Source organism: Danio rerio, chromosome 13, assembly GCF_049306965.1.
Source record: "Danio rerio strain Tuebingen ecotype United States chromosome 13, GRCz12tu, whole genome shotgun sequence".
Taxonomy (NCBI): domain Eukaryota; kingdom Metazoa; phylum Chordata; class Actinopteri; order Cypriniformes; family Danionidae; genus Danio; species Danio rerio.
In genome coordinates, this window is record NC_133188.1 from 18,959,080 (window position 1) to 18,977,514 (window position 18,435).

General features: G+C 35.4%; 1 protein-coding gene across 5 annotated transcripts in view; it reads right to left on the reverse strand.

Annotated features, from left to right (window-relative positions):
* Positions 1-18,435, reverse strand: part of lrmda (leucine rich melanocyte differentiation associated) — a 597,893-nt gene that overhangs the window by 107,273 nt on the left and 472,185 nt on the right. For all 5 annotated transcript variants that reach the window (XM_073919573.1, XM_073919574.1, XM_021480581.3 and 2 more), the window contains 1 exon segment: positions 13,593-13,680. In XM_073919573.1, coding sequence (XP_073775674.1) covers positions 13,593-13,680 — 88 coding nt within the window.

Consider the following 18,435-nt stretch of genomic DNA (forward strand, 5'->3'; position numbering starts at 1 on the left):
TCAATATCATACTGACCTCTATTTTTTTCCCTTCATTCTTTCTTTTTTTTAAACACACAACTTTCCATCCATTATGTTCTGGCACCTGATCTGAAGGGAGCGGAGGTGTAAATCTGAAAGTCAATATAAACTCGCGTGACGGCCATTCATGTTTTATAGGAGCTCATTACTTAGCTGTAGCTGAAATTATAGGTGTGCTTTATAAAGGGGCTTTAAATGGCCGCAAAACACCCCAAACTCATTATACTGAGATCCTAAACACCTCATCAGAGCTGGAAAAACCTTTGGATCGTAACATTGTCACGCAGCAAAAAATGTCTGTAAGACAGTTCTCCCTCATCCGGATCAATTGAAAACATATGACTGGCATTTGCCTGAGGTTTATGCAAGAAAATAAAAGCAAAGCATTCTCTTCAGAAATAAAGCATTTTTTTCTGCCTTATTAAAGCACAGACAAATCCCTGGTGAACATATTTATTATTTCTAGAAAGTAAAACAACTAGTCACAGGTTTGTCGAAATATAATATCAGGATATTACAGGATACCAAAGCGATGACAATGCTGTGTAAAAAGCTTAGTAAAGCCAACGCCATCTAAGGTTTAAAGTAAGGCTCCATGATATTGAAAAAATCTGATATTGCAATAGTTTCGTTTTCTGCGATATATATTGCAATAAGGGTATGAATCAAGTATTAAAATAATAAACAAATTACTAGCAAGAATAATTGCAACAGAGCAAAGTAAAAAGTCAAACTTTTTCTTTTGGTGTGATGTAAAAAAACTTTACTTATTGTGTGATGATGCTTTAAACGCTTTTGAAATGCCTTTGAAAACACATGCAAATGATACAGTTTCAGTGTGTTATGATTATACGTTGCAATAACTCCAAAAATCTTATGCATTTGCAATTGCTGTTCTGATCAACATTGCATATCCTGCGATGGGACAATTGCAGACACACACATTGCAATATCCATGCCGAAACGATAAATTGTGCAGCCCTAGTTAAAAAAAGCATAATATATTAACCATTTTAAAACAACACTTTCAAAATTTCATATAACATGTTTTGTCTTGCATGTTATAGGGGGTATTATTTACACTACTTTCTAAACAAAATAAAATGACCATATTTTTTTAACAAACATTTACAGAAGTCATCATTAAGTGTGAAAGGTTATATACAAAAAAAAAAAAAAAAAAACAATCACCTTGTCAGGCATATTTACAACAAGAGTAAATGATAATTTTGAGGGATATTTGTCTTCAAAAAGTTTTTAATCAAATAATCACATATTCTTTTAAATATTTTAATAAGCATAGGTAAGAAAAAAGTATGTTGTTGGATTTAACATATTCTAAAACTTTTAGATCAAAATCAAAAAATTGTTAGGCATGGGACAGTATTAGATTCTGACGGTATGATAACCTTAGATAAAAATATCACGGTTTTACGGTATTATGATTAATGCTCTAAAATATAATATTCTTTTTAAATGTCTAAGTAAAAAACAAAAACTTTTTTTCTCCTTTGAAAATAATAGATTTTATTTTGAGAAACATTTAAAATATTTAAGCAGTAAACATGTCAACCTAAATTATTAAAAATGAATCATTGACTTCTGTCTTCATTAGCTTCAAAAACACAGATTTAAATAAATGTATTTAAATAGGCATCTTTGGAGATCTTTTCTGCTGGAGATACTTTTGTTCGTGAAAAAAAAAACTGTTCGTTTTATAAAACACGTAAATATAAAATCTTACTCATACCTTAGGTATGGTATAGCAGAAAAGTATGGTGGTTTTAAAACATTAACTTTTCAAACACATTGTGTACCTAGAAAATGGTCCCATGCTTAATTGTTAACTTGGACAAGGGACGTTTATTTCACTCATATTTTGACACTATATTTTTGCAAAGTTTATTTTAAGTAGACACTTTTATTTCAATTTCTAAGCATTTAAAAATATTTTGTGGACAAGGATATTGAATATTTCACCTAAAGACCTAAGCTAATGCTGATAAAGTGATTTTTATGTTATTTTTCAAGTTTTTTTGTTAATGTTATGACCAATAACTGCTAAATTCTACATCTTGCCTAATAAATATATGTCTAAAGGCTAAATTGATTTATTTCAAACTTCACATAGGTAGCACATAATAAAATGTACAAAAGAAATGCATATTTATTTTAAGACTGCAAAGAATTTCAACAGTAGTATTAAATTATTGCCGGTCCTTAAAGATTAACAATGTAATAGTAGGTGATGCTTAAAAAGCATTAATAGGGGAGATGAGCATGTACAAGGAAAGATCCAGTATTATTATAATATTATATATATTATAATATATACATAATATTGATATCAATATAACCTCTAATAGTGAATTAAATACAGCAGATCATTTATAAAGCAGATTGTTTCCAGGAGTGCTGACCAAAACCAAAAACAAAAAAAGGAATAAAAACAATCTTCATAAGTATTCTTCTAAAACAACCACAAGTAGTCTTTTAAAAATACCAACAAGACGGCCAATAACACAGAATTCCAAACTCCCTATCATAATGTCAGCATAATGCTAGACAGAGCCAAAGTTTGGAACAGTTTTTTTGCCGATAACACTCGCCAAGGGAAAAACTGCTTAAGCCATCAGGAGCGAGCCTTTCGAATTTCATCAAGGACGTACAAGCACTTTTCCGTTATCAAAAGCTAAAAATGCACTCAAAGATTGACACGCGCTGTCTGGAAGAAAGAACGACGGCTGAGCGAGCTTACCATAAAGTTTGTCCTGCAGGGTTCGATTTCTATGCATGCAAACTCGTGCTTATAAAACGGCGGAGAGGAACAACTGCTCGACAGGCCATAATTAAGAGGCAACCCAGCCAAAGGCAAAGCTTGGGGCTATTGCATATCCATTGGACTGTAAAACGAGACAAGCAACAGCACATCACCAACACCAATCAAATTTATCTCAATTACATGGGATCGCTGGCATAAATATCTCTGTCTAGGGCTGTATGTTAAACATGGCATTTTAGCTAAACAATGCGGGTGCAGATCCAGACTCTGGTAATTGAGTGATGTGCGCCATCCAGATGTAAGTTAATGGAGGGTAGACAGACAAACAGCAGGTGTAATTCTCTCTCTGTCCTGCTGGGCTCTAAAAGTCAGTGCTTAGCACCCACTGCTCCATCATCTGGCCTCTCCCAGCCACCGTGACAGCACATTTGTCATCATTTTCACATTTTGGGAAAGAAATGTACTGTTTTAATGGCGCCCTCTGAACGGTTCCAGATGTTTGTTTATTTGTTGTGCCGCGACTGTAAAGTCATTTATTCTTCATATGCAGTCCCGCTTCGTGGCTACATGTAATCTATTGTGTAATGACAGCAGACTGTAGGTGGAAAATAGTAAAAATAAAAAATGTGCGTGGTCCCTTGGGGGTCTTCAGTTAAGATTTTCTCTTTGAAGGCTGCCTGCCTCAAGGGTTTAGTTGTGTGCCATTTAAAATACAGTCAACTCAGCTGGAGCAGGGCCCAGAATAGGAGCGTTTAGAGGCGCATGGCTGATGGAGGAGTACGGTTTCACCCTCGATGGCCTCTGCTTTGCTCGTCACAGTAAAGATGAATGATGGGAATTCAAAAGTGGTGGTCGCTGACTTTAAATGTCCAGAGACATATATGAGGATTTGTATATTTTCCATTTCAATTATGGATGAAATTCCAGGGCAACTGTGTGACCTGTTGTAATGAATGGTATTAATATGGCTTTGTAGAATGTGACAGCGGTGAGTGTGGTGGCTCCACTTTATTTTTGTATTTATTTGCAATAATGTGAAGACAAACTTTATTTTTCCAAGTTTGAATTAGAAGCAAATCTCTTTATTTAAAGCAACAGTTGATCGAAAAATAAAAATTATTTTTGCATAAGAAAAAATTAAATAATAATAATTATATTATATCATAACTCCTTGTCATAACTACATTTTGGCTTCATTTCAAGAAATTCTGCAGTTGTATATAATTCTACTTGTCTAGTAAACACAGTACAAAACAAGCAGCCCAGTAGCCACAACATAATCAAGCACGGCAACAAGCTACAGAGCAACTGGAAAAGTCTATAAGTGTTTGATAGCATGTTTTGAGCCAAATGTGGTGAAAATCAGGATAATGATATATGGAGAGTTCAAAACAACATATTTTTAGACTAATTCAAGATAATGGAAAGAAAGCCATGTCAATATTAGGGAATCAATGATATCAGTGTTTACATAACAATAATACAAAGAGTCTGCAAGACCAGTATCATGACGATAGAAAAAACTATTCAAAAGTCATTTGATAAATTTTGTATTGTATTTTGTTGATTTCTATTGATAGAATTTAATTGTTTGTAAATTTTATCCAGAAGATAGCTTGAACTGACGTAATTTGGTCAACATCAGGTCTAGATCACACACACTAAGTTTCAATACTTCAAACCATTGCAGTGATTCAGCCTATAATGTCATCTGGCAGCATTACATAAAGTTTGCGCATATTCTAAATGACAACAGATTTGTCTACATGAATATCATAACTTTTGGTTTACAGGGTACGAAGATGATCCGAATCAAATTTGGTAAAGGTTTACCCAACAGTCTAGGAGAAGTTAAAATCAAAATGGTTTGAACAAAATCAAAATGGCGGACAGGAATTTTCTTATCTGTGTTGTCGGCATGACCCAATAAATAATTTGAGACCAATAGAGACCCTAAGCATATGCAGTCAGACAATATTACCAAGTTTGTAAGTTTCTTATAACTCTTGATGCCATAGGTGGCGCTGTCACCAAATTTTTATGGTGGGGTCAGTGTGAGGTGACAATGATAGACCCAAAAACTGGTGTCATTATATTTAACTATTGCAGAGATACAGCCTCAGATGTAATTTGGCATCATGCCATCACATTTGCCCATGCTGTAAACAAAAACTATTACACCTATAGATACAAATTCCATAAATTTTTACAAATTAGCCAAACGAAGTGGGAGAAGTTAAAAAAGTAGGTTTTTGACTTAGGCTAGATGGCAGACAGGAAGGAGGTATATCCAGCTTCAGACCTGCAGAACCACACACGTTTTAGGCACACACAAGCCAGCACACATTATTATTCTTATTTTAATTTATTACTAACAATTAATTTGTTTGTAATGCAAAATGTGTTGCAACTATAATTACAACAATTTACCAGTACTTTATGGTTTAAAAACAATATATTGCATACTATAAATTACTGTAGTATTTAATGTGGGAATCATTAATAAAAAAGTTATTAGAAAGTTAAACAAATAAATACCTTTCAATCGCTTGAGTTAAATATTAATATAGTGTTATACATTTATTACATGTAAAAATATTTTTATTACATATAAAGATGTATTATTGCCTCTAGTTAACTTGCTATTTTTTCCTTCATTATAAATGAATTCATTATATAAATTAAACCTGTCCAATGTAAATCATTCAGGAAGGCCAGCAAACGAGTATCTGCTATATTTACTCTGACAGAAAATAATGACTGATCATCTATGACGACTGATAGAAAACTGTTCAGTCTATTTTATTGAACGGTGACAGGAAACAACGCTCCCTATTCATATGTAAAGAGAAAATTTATGAATTTTATAAAAGGGTTTAGAAGTTATAAGCAAAAAAAATTCTATTTATTGTAACTCCGGACCACTTAGGGGCACTGCGCTGAAACGCTGCAGTCAACTTCAGACCATGGTTGTGATAACAAACACTAAGTTTGGTGTAAATACGTGAATGCGTTACGAAAGTAACAACTTATGTCAGTTTTCGCAAGCTCTACGTTAAAGTTGTTTGCAAGTTCATAGAAAACGGTTCGTCTAATTAACTTGAATTCAATAACTTTTGGTTAGCACGGTCTGTACATCTTGTGATTCAATTTTGGTGAAAATCAGACAGCCTAAAACTAGTTCGTTCAAACACGTTTTACAAAAATTCTAAATAGCGAAAATTATTTAATGGCTTGAGCCAAGGAATCAGAGGAAAAAAGAATTTTGATTGACCCATTCGGTTCAAAAGTGATAAAGATAAACATAAGTGAAAAGGGCTGCCATAGACTCCCAGAGCGGAAGAAGAAGAGGAAGAAGAAGAAGCCAGAAGAATAATAATAAAAACCGGAATGGATACAATAGATGCCTATGCACCTTCAGTGCTTGGCCCCTAATTATAATAATTACTAAATTAAGTAATAATATTTTGCTCTTGACAAAACTGTCATTACCTTCACGTGAACTGAATTTTTGCTTTGGAGAAATGAAATAGGGTTAGAACGACATGAGGGTGAGGATATCATTTTTTGGGTGAACTGTTCCTTTAAGACAACATTTGTCTCTTGAAAAACTTTGGGTTAGGTTGAGGCGACAGGCCGGTTTAAAGCTGGTGGAAACTGACAGTAGTGCTACTTCCTGCGGCCACACGCTTTCCAGCCCCCCTTCGTCTCCAGACTCTCATGGTTCTCTGTGTCACTGCCATATAACCTCCCTTCTCTGCTTCTGCGTTCCCCTGTCCGTTTCTCTCCTCTGAGCCTCTCCTGTCTACTTGCTGTTTGTCCACTTCCCAATTTTCCCCCAAAACAGCAGACAAGGGTCTTATAACCCAAAGCCAGGACCTCTCATGCCATGCGAATAGCTGGTCTCCCCTCTTCCCTCCGCAGAGCTTCTGTCTGCTGTAATTACCCATGGCACCTTGGCTCTGGGGGTCTGGCGCAGGTGACATCAATTGTAAAAATATTGAGAAAAGGTAGAGTAGGTCCCTGTTTGAGACAGCTTGCTGTCACAGACGCCACTAATCCTGCCGGCCACTGCAGGGCTACAAGAAACATATAGCAAATGTGACGGGACTAGGCTTTTACCTATGGAAGCCTGTCCTAATTTCAGCCATTCTACTGCATACAATTACAATACTTTACTATATATATATATATATATATATATATATATATATATATATATATATATATATATATATATACTAGTTTATTCTGTTTTGTTTCATTTGATAACCTGTGATTCAGAATAAATAGTAATAAACCTATTTAGTAATAAATAGGTCACTCATACCACATTATTGAAAGAGTCTATGTATTGAACGAAAATGACAAACATTTATATCAGATCAATAACCTACAATGAACATTGTGTAACTTTATTATTCTTCAAAAACTTTTTAAAACGTTGTCTTTGCTGTATGACTGGTTCAGTAAAACACAACGCAGTTGAACCTAGTTTACTGTATTTCTCAACATGTAGAATCAACATCTTTTTTCAGAAACAAGTGTACTTCAGAGAAGTGCTCTGTAGGCTTGTTATTTGAACAGACATTGCTTTTCGGGTGATTTATGCATTGATAAATATACATGGTCATGAATGGAATATCCACAGACTGAAATACTGAGCTATTTTAAACTTTGACTTCAATGATCTTTGGTCGACACAGCAACAAAATGACCATTGCACAGCGCAATGAAATAAATGGGTTTCATAGGGCAAAACTTTTCAAATCCGGTGTGAAAGCCACTTCAGAACGTGTAGTGGTTACAACTGGATGTAGAGTGAAACAGCATGCTGAACACTGCTGGGTAGTGCGGCACAGTGTAATCTTTTTTCGGCTCATATCTTGAGCTGGGCATTACAATGGCACAGTGGGTAGCAAAATCACCTCACTGCAAGAAGATCGCTGGTTTGAGCCTCGGCTCGGTCAGCTGGTATTTCTTTGTGGCATTTGCATTTTCTCCTGTGCTTGTAACGGTTTCTTCCGGGTGCCCCGGTTTCCCCGACAAGTCCAAAGACATGTGGTATGGGTAAATGGTTAAGCTAATTTGTCTGTAGTGTATGTGTGTGAATGAGAGTGTATGGGTGTTTCCAAGTGATATCTTGCAGCTGGAAGGGCATCCTCTATCATAAAAAGACTAAGCCGAAAAGAAAATGAATGAATGAATGAATGAATGATATCTTCAGCTGTTTTCTATTTTGGACAAAAACAGAAAACACAATTTTTGTTTTCAGCATCTAATAATTGTGCGCATCCATAAATTAAATGCAATATTGAAATAAAATAAAAAAAACAACAAAAAAAGATCATTACGTGTGTCTGGAAGAGTGGTAGCTATTGGTATTGTTTAGTTAATGTGACTATTTGGAATCTACACAACCAGCTGGTATCATAAATGACTACAATGTCTTAATCAGCAAAAAAAGTGGTTTAACATAGAGACCAAACAATAACAAGTACATCTAAACAGTATACAGATGATCAACCACATTAGTCCATCAACCAAAATGTTTGTATTGATTTATGAAGGTCAGTTCATATCTCGCCCAATGACTGTAAAAAATGTGGACGACACATTGGCAACAGTGCCTTTTTTCCATTGAATGCTTTGGATGCAAAACATCTCACGACAGGCACAAACTCTCGCTAAAAACAACTGAAATTGGAGCCTGGGCGTGCGCAGAAGGATTGCCTGATGGAGTCAGAGGCAGAGCCGCAAAATCAAGCTTCCAACCAAATGCATGTACATCAAATCAACCACACACCCCTTCTCACTTGACCGCCCGTATCTGCACAACAAGAAAGGCTCGCTAAATAAATATAAGCACTTACATTAAAAGAAAAAACGTAATAATATATGTTTAACTAAAAACTGTGTGATGTAAGCTGTTTTTAATAATTTAATATGTTTATATGCTGGACTGCAAAAAAAACTAAGTTAGAGTCAAAAAATATGTCTCTTATAGCTGGTTGTTGGTATTTATTATCTTCATCTTAGGACCTAAAATTTACACATCATGGACAGCTATTTGCCATGCGGGAAAAATTGTACGTTTATATTAGCAAACGGTATATTTCAGGTTATTTACACATCCCAGAACAATATAAAATAGTAAATGGTAAATGATATATAGAAATAATTAATACCATTTACAGGTTTTTTTTTTTTTGTTATGTAAGATTTTGTTTCTACAACTTAATATTTTTGAAACAGCAAATTCAGTAGATTAACTTGATAACATGCTCAAACTCAAAATATCAGAAACATCCTGTAAATCAAGTTCAAATAAAGTTACAGGAGATTGATCCGGATATGGGTTAACATTCGGTTTGTCTTCCTAATTATTATTTCAGACCTGAAAATAATTACTGCTAGATAACGATCACCTGTTTTCCATGACATGATAACATTTGCCATGTATTTGCAAACAAAAGGCCACATTTAACCAAATAAACAATGATTCGTCAAATCCTGTAGGTTAGAAAGTATAGTTTACTGCTGAACTCATTTTAAACTAACACAAAAATCAAACATTGGTACTGAAATCTCCTTCTGAAGCTCCGACAGTCTGCTTAGAGAAGCAGTCAATCACAACTGTCAATCATGATGACATCCCTCATTTTTATAGCATTAAATTACTGGCTAAAAAAAACATACTCTTTACAAAAATGAACATCTGAACCTATATCAGCTTGATAACCAGTGCCTCGATAGCCCTAAACCATCTTTCGACACATTTTATTGCAAGTGTAAGTTATTTTTTTTACTTGGGCTCAAGTCTTGTTGATTAACACGGGGCTACCTAATGGCAGGGAGCGTCACTCAAAAGAAGGCGTGTGGCACACTTGATCTCGCTCCTTTGCACAACCTGGCGATAAGCGGTAGACACTCTTTCACTGGTGGTATCCACCATACACTTTTTTTTTATAAACACTCATTGTTACTAGGGAGAAAAAAAATGCAATTTCACACATGTAAGTGGGCCTGTAATATCACCTGTAAAACACACTCTTTCCTCTGCGCACCAGACTCTTTACTATAAACATTTTATTACAAGGACCTAACAACTTGTCATGACATCCATGTCTTGCTGCCCTCTGGTTATTTGAAGTCTTTATTTCATCCTCAGCTATACGGTGCATCTACTAAATCAGTGTTTCTCAACCATGTTCCTTGAGGACCACCAGCTCTGCACATTTTCCTTGTCTCCTTTACCAAACACACCTGATTCAGATCATCATCTCATTAGCAGAGACTGGAAGACCTTTAACGGGTATGACAGACAAAGGAGACATCCAAAACAGGCAGTGTTGGTGTTCCTCCATTGACGTGGTTGAGAAACACTGTACTAAATGACTACATGTTTTCCCACAAATGGCTTTTACATAACACTACTTTGTAAGCATCTTTAGGGCTGTGTTTTGGTTTGTAGCTGTACTACAACACACTAGAACACATATATTTATTTGCAGCATGCATTCTTGAACAAGTCCAATGACAACAAAACCCGCTATATATAGACAGCTATAAGAAAATCCTCAATAATAGCATTACATGCTGCTTCACTAAAGCTATGAGACATTTAGGATCTGATCATATTGCAGTGTTGATGAAGTGGTGTTTCCTAGTGTAATCTAAAAATGTAGAGACAGTAATGAAAAGCTGATGATTGTTTTACAGCGAGAACATGCCATGTTGATACTGATGGCTCAGATTGCCATCTTGCATTTAATAATTACCACACAACAGAAATGAAGATCAGTATTTAGGATCTTGTTACTTATTCTTTACACGTTAGAATGTGTCTCATTTGAGCAGTGGTCAATCTGAGTGAGCCAGTGCCACCCAGGCACCTATATAGTCTCTGTGTTTTAATGAAGGGCACTGATAACAAAGAAAAAATGCAATTGACTAACATCTAAACCATTCTTCAAGCCATTGTATTGTCTTTACAAAGAAAGTCAGTGTTGTTTTGGACATTCATTGTGTGAGCGAAAGACAACATTCTTCACAAGTAAATGATAACAGAACTATCATTTGCGGGTGAGCTACAGTATTCCTTTAAGAGCAAATGAGTTCATAAATAAAAGCTATAGTACATAAGCAAGTAATAATTGCTGCGCAAGCCCCATGAATTATCACAGAGCCAAACACAATGCTCGACTTTCACTGACAGTGTCTTGGAGGTGAACTGCATCTTTTAGTGTCATGGCTATTCTATTAAAGCATTTTCATGGCACAGCCAAAGGTGAGTTTTAGTAAAGAGTTACAGTGTCAGAGCCAATGCATTAAGCAAATAGAATAGGCAATAAGTCAAGATAAATAAAAATGGCGCGATAAAGGCAGAGGAATAAAAAGAGGCGAAGGACGAAGATGAGGGCTTGTGTTATCTAACGCTGCAGTACAGTATCGTAAAAATAACAAATGGAGAGTGTCAGCTCGCCCAAATCTAAGCGGGAGAAAAAATATTTCATATGTCAGCTCCGTTCACCTTTTAATGGACTATTCTCAAGCAGCATGATTTTGACAAAGCACTGGGCTTTCCTCTACATCACTTGAGAGGTGCAGGTCAGCCTTTGTGAAATAGATCTGTCCTTGGTGGGGGGTTGAGAAGCACACAGCTGACCTCGCATGAAAGTACCACCGCCGTGGCCGTGACATAAAAACAATGCTTTGCATTGCACAGACAAAAGAGCATGATAAATGTGGCCGGCATGAAAGAGTCCAGCACTTCAAAACCATCTCATCTGCAGGCTTTCTATTAACAATCCAGTCTGCTTTGTTTACATACCTGTCATATGGGTATAAACCGTACAGCTATAAAGAAAAATAAGTAGCTACTTGAAAATTTGCTTGATTTTTTTGTGATTTATTAGTTTTATGTACAGACAAAATGTTAATATTTGTTTTATTCAATAAAAGTTGGATTATAATTCATGTCATAATTAAAAAAGAACTGAGAGCCAAAGAAATAAAATAAAAACTGATCAGAATACAAATGCTCAAAACTACTGTTGACATTTCTTCCGTATTAAAAAAAAAACATTGCCATAGAAACATTTTTGCCATTTAATACAATATTAACATTTTTAGACATGCTTATACACATTTTTCTGATAACTTAAAACAAAATAAAATTTATATTATTTAAATTTATGGATATTGATTGATATTATTCAATTGATATATTGATATTTGTTTAGAATAACATTTCTTCATAATAAAAAAGGCAACAGAGAGCCAAAAAAAAAGATAGAAAACTCGATCAGAATACAAATGTTTTCATTCGTTTTGACTGAAAATTGGGGTAATTACATCAAATATTGATTTCTTAAAAATATAAACCAAAAACTGGGCATTTTTGTTATTATTTTAAGCATACAATTTAATTATGTTATATGTTTGAGTAAAACTTAGGTTTTGTTTTATTCTATAAACTACTGATGACATTTCTTCCATATAAAACATTCCCATGTTAAATCATTTTTGGCATTTAATACAATGCAAATATTTTCAGACATGCTTATATTCATTTTTTTGATAACTTCAGATGATTGAAAACAGCAATATTTGTGGTAATAACCCAGATTAAATCAAAGAAATTATATCAAAACATCTATCTGAATGTCTTCATTCTATGTGTCATATATATTAACATTTTACTCAAACCTAAAGCTTTCAAAAATCTAACAAATCTTTATTTTATTTTTTTACTTTAAAGTGAGCTCTTAACCCTTTAACTGCCCCACCACCAACAACAAAAAATGGATAGCATTTCTTAACTCCAAATCAGGCCCTTAGCCAGGGGTGGTTCGGGTGGTTCAAAAGGCCCAATCCTCACTGACAAAGGTCCAGAATTTGCCAAATACATGAGCTCTTTTGTCCTATTTTGACTGCTATGCCATCATAAATAATGAAAATAACCCATGGAAAAAGGTTTTAAGACTAAGTGGAATCCTCTGTTGGCTGTGGTGACTTCAGCTAATCAGTTTTGGCCAATGCACACAATTATTTTCCATGAGTTCAACATCAAGCTGTGCAAGAAAGCATACAATCTGATGTAAGTCAGGTCATTTTTTGCTACACTATTGTTTTTAAACAGAGAAAATAGTTTACACGTAACTTTTATTCTAGATACTGGACCTTATTCTTGAAAGAAAAAAATGACCCAAAAAAGGTGTGAAGGATCAAAAGCAGCCCCTATTAAAAAGAATTTCAATCCTATTGTAGATTGTATTTGTTGATTTGTAGATTTGTAGATTTGTAATTGTTGTTATCCATAAATTATCAAATGTAGTTCTTTTTGGTTATGATGACCATCCAACAATCCATTTAAGCTAAAGTAGTGCTTAAAATGTCACTAAAATGCAGTATTTAAATAAATAAATAAATAGTAGCCTAAATGGCTATAGTAGCCAATTTATACAAAAATAAAAATTTTAATAAAATATTATTAAATACTAAATCTTTATTTTTGAAGTATGCCATAAAATATTTCATATATTCATTTAAAATTTTTTATTTATTTATTTTTTTTTACAATGAAACCAAAATAAAGTGTAGTAGTGCAACAGGATTATGTTTGTTTGACTTTCTTGTAAACCAACAATGCTGTGTGTATAAACCATTTTTTTAAATAGTCATTCTCTAAATGACTTTACAGTCGAGCAGGCAATTAAAGGGTTAATATTCTCCAGTATGCACAATGTTTTTAAATATTTTTTTTTTAAAAACAAAATAATACTACCTTTATGGTTCCGGGCATCTCTGGATCCTCTTGGCAGTGGTGTGTAAGGCGTGGCAATGGATTCAGACCTCGTATCACTGGCAGTGTCCTGAAACAGAACAAAAAAAAAAATGTATATATATATAATATTTCTCAGTGTGCAGTTTACACACCTGCAAACATTTATAACATCTACGGCAATGTATTACTCAGCAGAGACAGGAGAAATGTTGGTTATTGATTTCCGTATGCGATGATCCTAATTGAGTTAAATGAAAAGAAGTCATTTGTCACAAGCAATCTGGAATATTTCTTCAGATTGATGACACAAAAGGGAGAGAGAATGGAAAACGCACGGCGGGGCGAGAGACAAGTGAAGAATGCGGGTGAGATTTCACTGCCATGACTGATTGTCTAAATGCCATAAATTTTATCAGTGCAGAGGAGAGGAAATGTTAGGAGCGGCGTTCGTATTTTATCAGGGCTCAGGACGAGGGCAACTTTCATTATTTTGCAAGGAGGGGAGTGAAAGGTGAGGATGGGCGCTGGCTTTGATTACCTGTCCCCTGCCTATTGAAGAGTGGGGGCCACCAGGGAAAGGGCCCCAGTCACTACTCAGCCATGAAGAGCCCCACGGGTCAGACCTAGGTCAACCTGCCACTCACACACACACACACACAAGTGGCTGTGTGTTGACAATCCAACAGGTGGCATGAAATTACTGCTCTCCAAAGGCCAGACCTGAGTTTAAGTAAACTCATCTCTCACTGGCCGACCTTAAAAATACAAATATATTCACATAAAGGCCACCGCATAGACAGACAGAACAGGGAGACGAGTTGGAGAGAATACAGATCGCCTGTGTGCTTCGGGTAGGTCACAAGTGTTGTTTTCTACCTCCTTTGTCTTCTTTCAAGGACCAAAAACAAAGTATATATCATGATGTGTTGATATCTGATGCCTTTGTGAAAATATTCTGCCTTTCTGCAGGCAGAAATTCTCTGAGCATTTAATCATTCTGAGAGTAGAGGTTGCCTCTTTTTTACTGAAATCACTGCTTTAGTGAGTGAGAATGCCTTGTGCATGTAAGATTAAAAGAATTTAGATTTTAATATTTTCTAATTTGACAGTGCTCTTTTATAATTGAATGTGTTTCATAACAATTTATTTCTGTGATGGCAAGCTGAATTTGCAGCAGCCATTACTTCAGTCATCAATCAGAAATAATTCTAATATGATGATTAGTATTTTCAAATTAAGATCATAGCGCCCTTACGATTATGGGTAAAACTTTATTTTGATAGTCCATTTGAGTATTAGTAGACTTACTGCCTAATATCTGTTGATACTGCTGCTAAACAAACATTTCACTGACAAAAAAACTTTGCAAGTACATGTCTACTTGCACTAGCCCTAACCCTAAGCCCAACCTAACAGTCTACTTATATTCTTATAAGAATTAGTTGGCATGTAGATGCAATGTTTCTTAAACTCAACAAACGGACCATCAAAATATAGTGTGACTCAATTATGACTGTTGAAAACAAAAATAACTTTGCAAATCCTTCTAACATTAGAATTCAGTGCTTAAATGTAAAAAAAAAATATTATTTATAAATATTTTTCTGTATGTGAAAAATTTAATAAAATCAAATTAAAAAGCTTTGTTTGTGTATGTGTGTGTGTGTGTGTGATCATCACATGACTAATCTTCACACTAATTACCCAAATCCACTGGGGTACGGCAGCATTGGGGTTTCCAAGCATGTCAGCGCTTTCCTTGTTACCATTTCAATCTCCTCCGGCCATTTGGCTTTAATATCCTAAAGCAGCATTTTTAGTGTCAGCTTCAGTCCGCCCTGACTAATTTCCTCTGGACCTGACAGATCAGAGGCCTTCCCCACCAAACAGCCCTGTCCCAGCCACAAAGCCGCTCGTAATCCTGCTGCTTGTCTACAATTAATCTTCCCAGTTGCCACATTATTAACACCACCACCCACAGTCAGGGGCTGGCTATGCCCCACCGGACACACAGTACCCCCCCCTCCGGCCCAGCGGCCAGGCACGTCAATCACATGCCGTGCGCAAAAGTCGCCTGCTGTCAACATCAGAGATGCCCCCTTCTCTGCTAAGCATCCCACCCCTCCCGGGCCGAGTCCACTGATCAAACACCCCCATCCTGGAAGAAGATTAATCAGAGCCCTCCCTCCACTTCCTCCACTCCCATCCACTCCTCTCTTTCTCTTTATTCAATGAGCCATCATCGAGATGAGAAAGGAGGCCTGGCTCATAATGGGAATCCCGGCAGAAAAAAAAAAAAAAAAAGTTAAAGGAAAACTCAGTTTGAATGCCAGCTGTTATCTGGGGGGAAAAAGGGCAGGAGGACAAGAGCCTTGCTTTGATCGGCATCCTTAAGATTTTACACAAACATAATCACAAGCCAAGGGGTCATCCTGAAGCCTTTGAATTCATTCAATCCGGGAGCTTTAAGCATGCACAGGCAGTTAAGAGCTTTTCCTTTCACCGAGCACTTTGTTTTTGGTTGATTTTAAAAGATATACATCACTATCCATCAAACAAATGGCAACTTGTGTGCACAGACCTGCCTATCTTTAATGAATGATAGTCAGTTTGTTGGGAGATTTGTCTGAATGTTATTGCAGTAAATAAAATATCAAACCAATTGTCACCTGGAGGCAAATGGTGCAATGACCTGAGCAAACTAACTCACTAACATTTTTAAGCATAATGTCAGTTCTCAACGTTCACACAAGTGTGTAACGTCGTAACCCAAACCTCAGAAAATTGTGCATTTGTGTATTTTTACTTTAAAGGAAAAGTTAATTTGATCATTGGTGGTTGTGTATGTTGATTAGGGCGGTGAAATTGCTCGAAATCAAATCACAATCGCAATTTGAAGCATTGTTAATTTTATTTATTAATTATAGAATTTAAAGTTATAGCATTTATTATTGTTAGTTTAATATATATATATATATATATATATATATATATATATATATATATATATATATATATATATATATATATATATATATATATATATATATATATATTACAGTATGTAACCATCTTACTAGCCAATTGAGTGACAAATACTTTCATTCTGGCCAATTAGAATTGCACAACTGACCTATGCAAAGGCCCACAATTAAAAGAAAACAAACAAACAGGAAAGTGCAGACAAGTGAGATAATGGCGTCCGCTGCTTCAGAAGTTTAATAGACAAATTAATATATAAGAAAAACAGCATTGGTAATATGGGAATGTTTTGATTTCAAAGTGCTAAACACAGAACAAAAAAAAAAAAAATTTTTAAGAGCTGTCGCAGAATTGTTGCCACGACTTACAGATTATTGAGCTGAAGCTTGACTATAAAATTAAATCGCAAATCAAATCGCAACATATGTCAAAAAAATTTACAATTAGATATTTTCCCCAAATCGCACAGCCCTAATGTTTACACACTAAATTTATTAATCAATCAATTAATCAACTAATACAACAGTGACTGAAATAATCACGCTTGGCATAATGCATACCGAGGGTGATTTTTATTTTTATCAAAGTGTGTGTTTTTGGGGTTTGAATATGCATGTATGAATGAATAAATGAAATAAATGAAATAAACAAACAAAATAAATATTTAAACAACAACAACAACAACACTGGTAGTAATAATTACAGACTATAATTAAATAAATTGGTAAGTGAATGTTATAGCTACTTCTGTGGATACAAATAAATAAACAAACAAACAAAGACGGCTGTAGGTTGCTTGAATTGCCAATGAAACAATGAAACTGTCCATTTTAGAGATTAAAGATTAGTGTCTGGGTGAAAGATATTATGCCATTGACCACAAGGTGAAAGAAGAACCATTCACTCAATACAGCTCTGATGAACACTCCATCAAGGCTACAATTTTATATACATCTTTATAGACCATTTTGAGGGATGTAAACAAAAACCAATGTATTTCCTGTTTTACATTTTTAATTTCTATAGCTTCCAAGAATCCAAAAAAAAAAAAAAACAGCTACATATTGATCAATAATGTTAACACTGAGTTATGATTGAATTGCCTCTTGTTACAGTTGTGAAATAGTTTGATAACAAGTAGGAAATGTTCAATGGTCTATAAAGCATCAGCAAATAAACTAAAGCTCCTTCAAGAACACCCAACACCAAGACACATCTTCCAATCTCATCTTCCAGGAGCCAAACTTCAGCTCTCATCCGTTCCTTTTGTTCCTTCTCTTTCTCTCCACCCACTCACGTTCTGACATAAGAGTGCAATAATTTCCTGCACTGGTCAGATGGGGGCGCTGCAGCGTCAGGTTTGCATACGCCTCTCTCTCATCTCAGCACGCAGGGCTCTTGTTCTCCAGGCCCTGGGCATATGCTGCCTGCTCACATCATTATTGTCTTTATACACTGAGTAATCACTACACTTTATGATAATGCAGCAGAAATTTACAAGCTGGAGAAAGAAAGAAAGTCTCTAATAATGGCATTAACAGAGAAAGCCACAGCAGCTCTCGGCCCAACAGGGGCTCTGCACTCAAAGGGAGGACTGCTTGCTGAAAATGTCACAGTGAAATATGACTCGTCTCCTGGATTATACATCATACTCATGCTCCCTCTTCCCTTCGCATGTCCTTTTTTTTTCTTTCTCTCCCCCGCAAATAAATGACGAAAAATCCAGCCATTTGTGATTATCAACTCCAAACAAATCTCCAGCCCAGAGAGTGGGTAGAGGTGAACGGCTGGCTAAGATGCAGTTAACGCTATGATTTGGTTTGCCGCGAACCCCCAAAGCTGGAGACATCCCTGAAACATC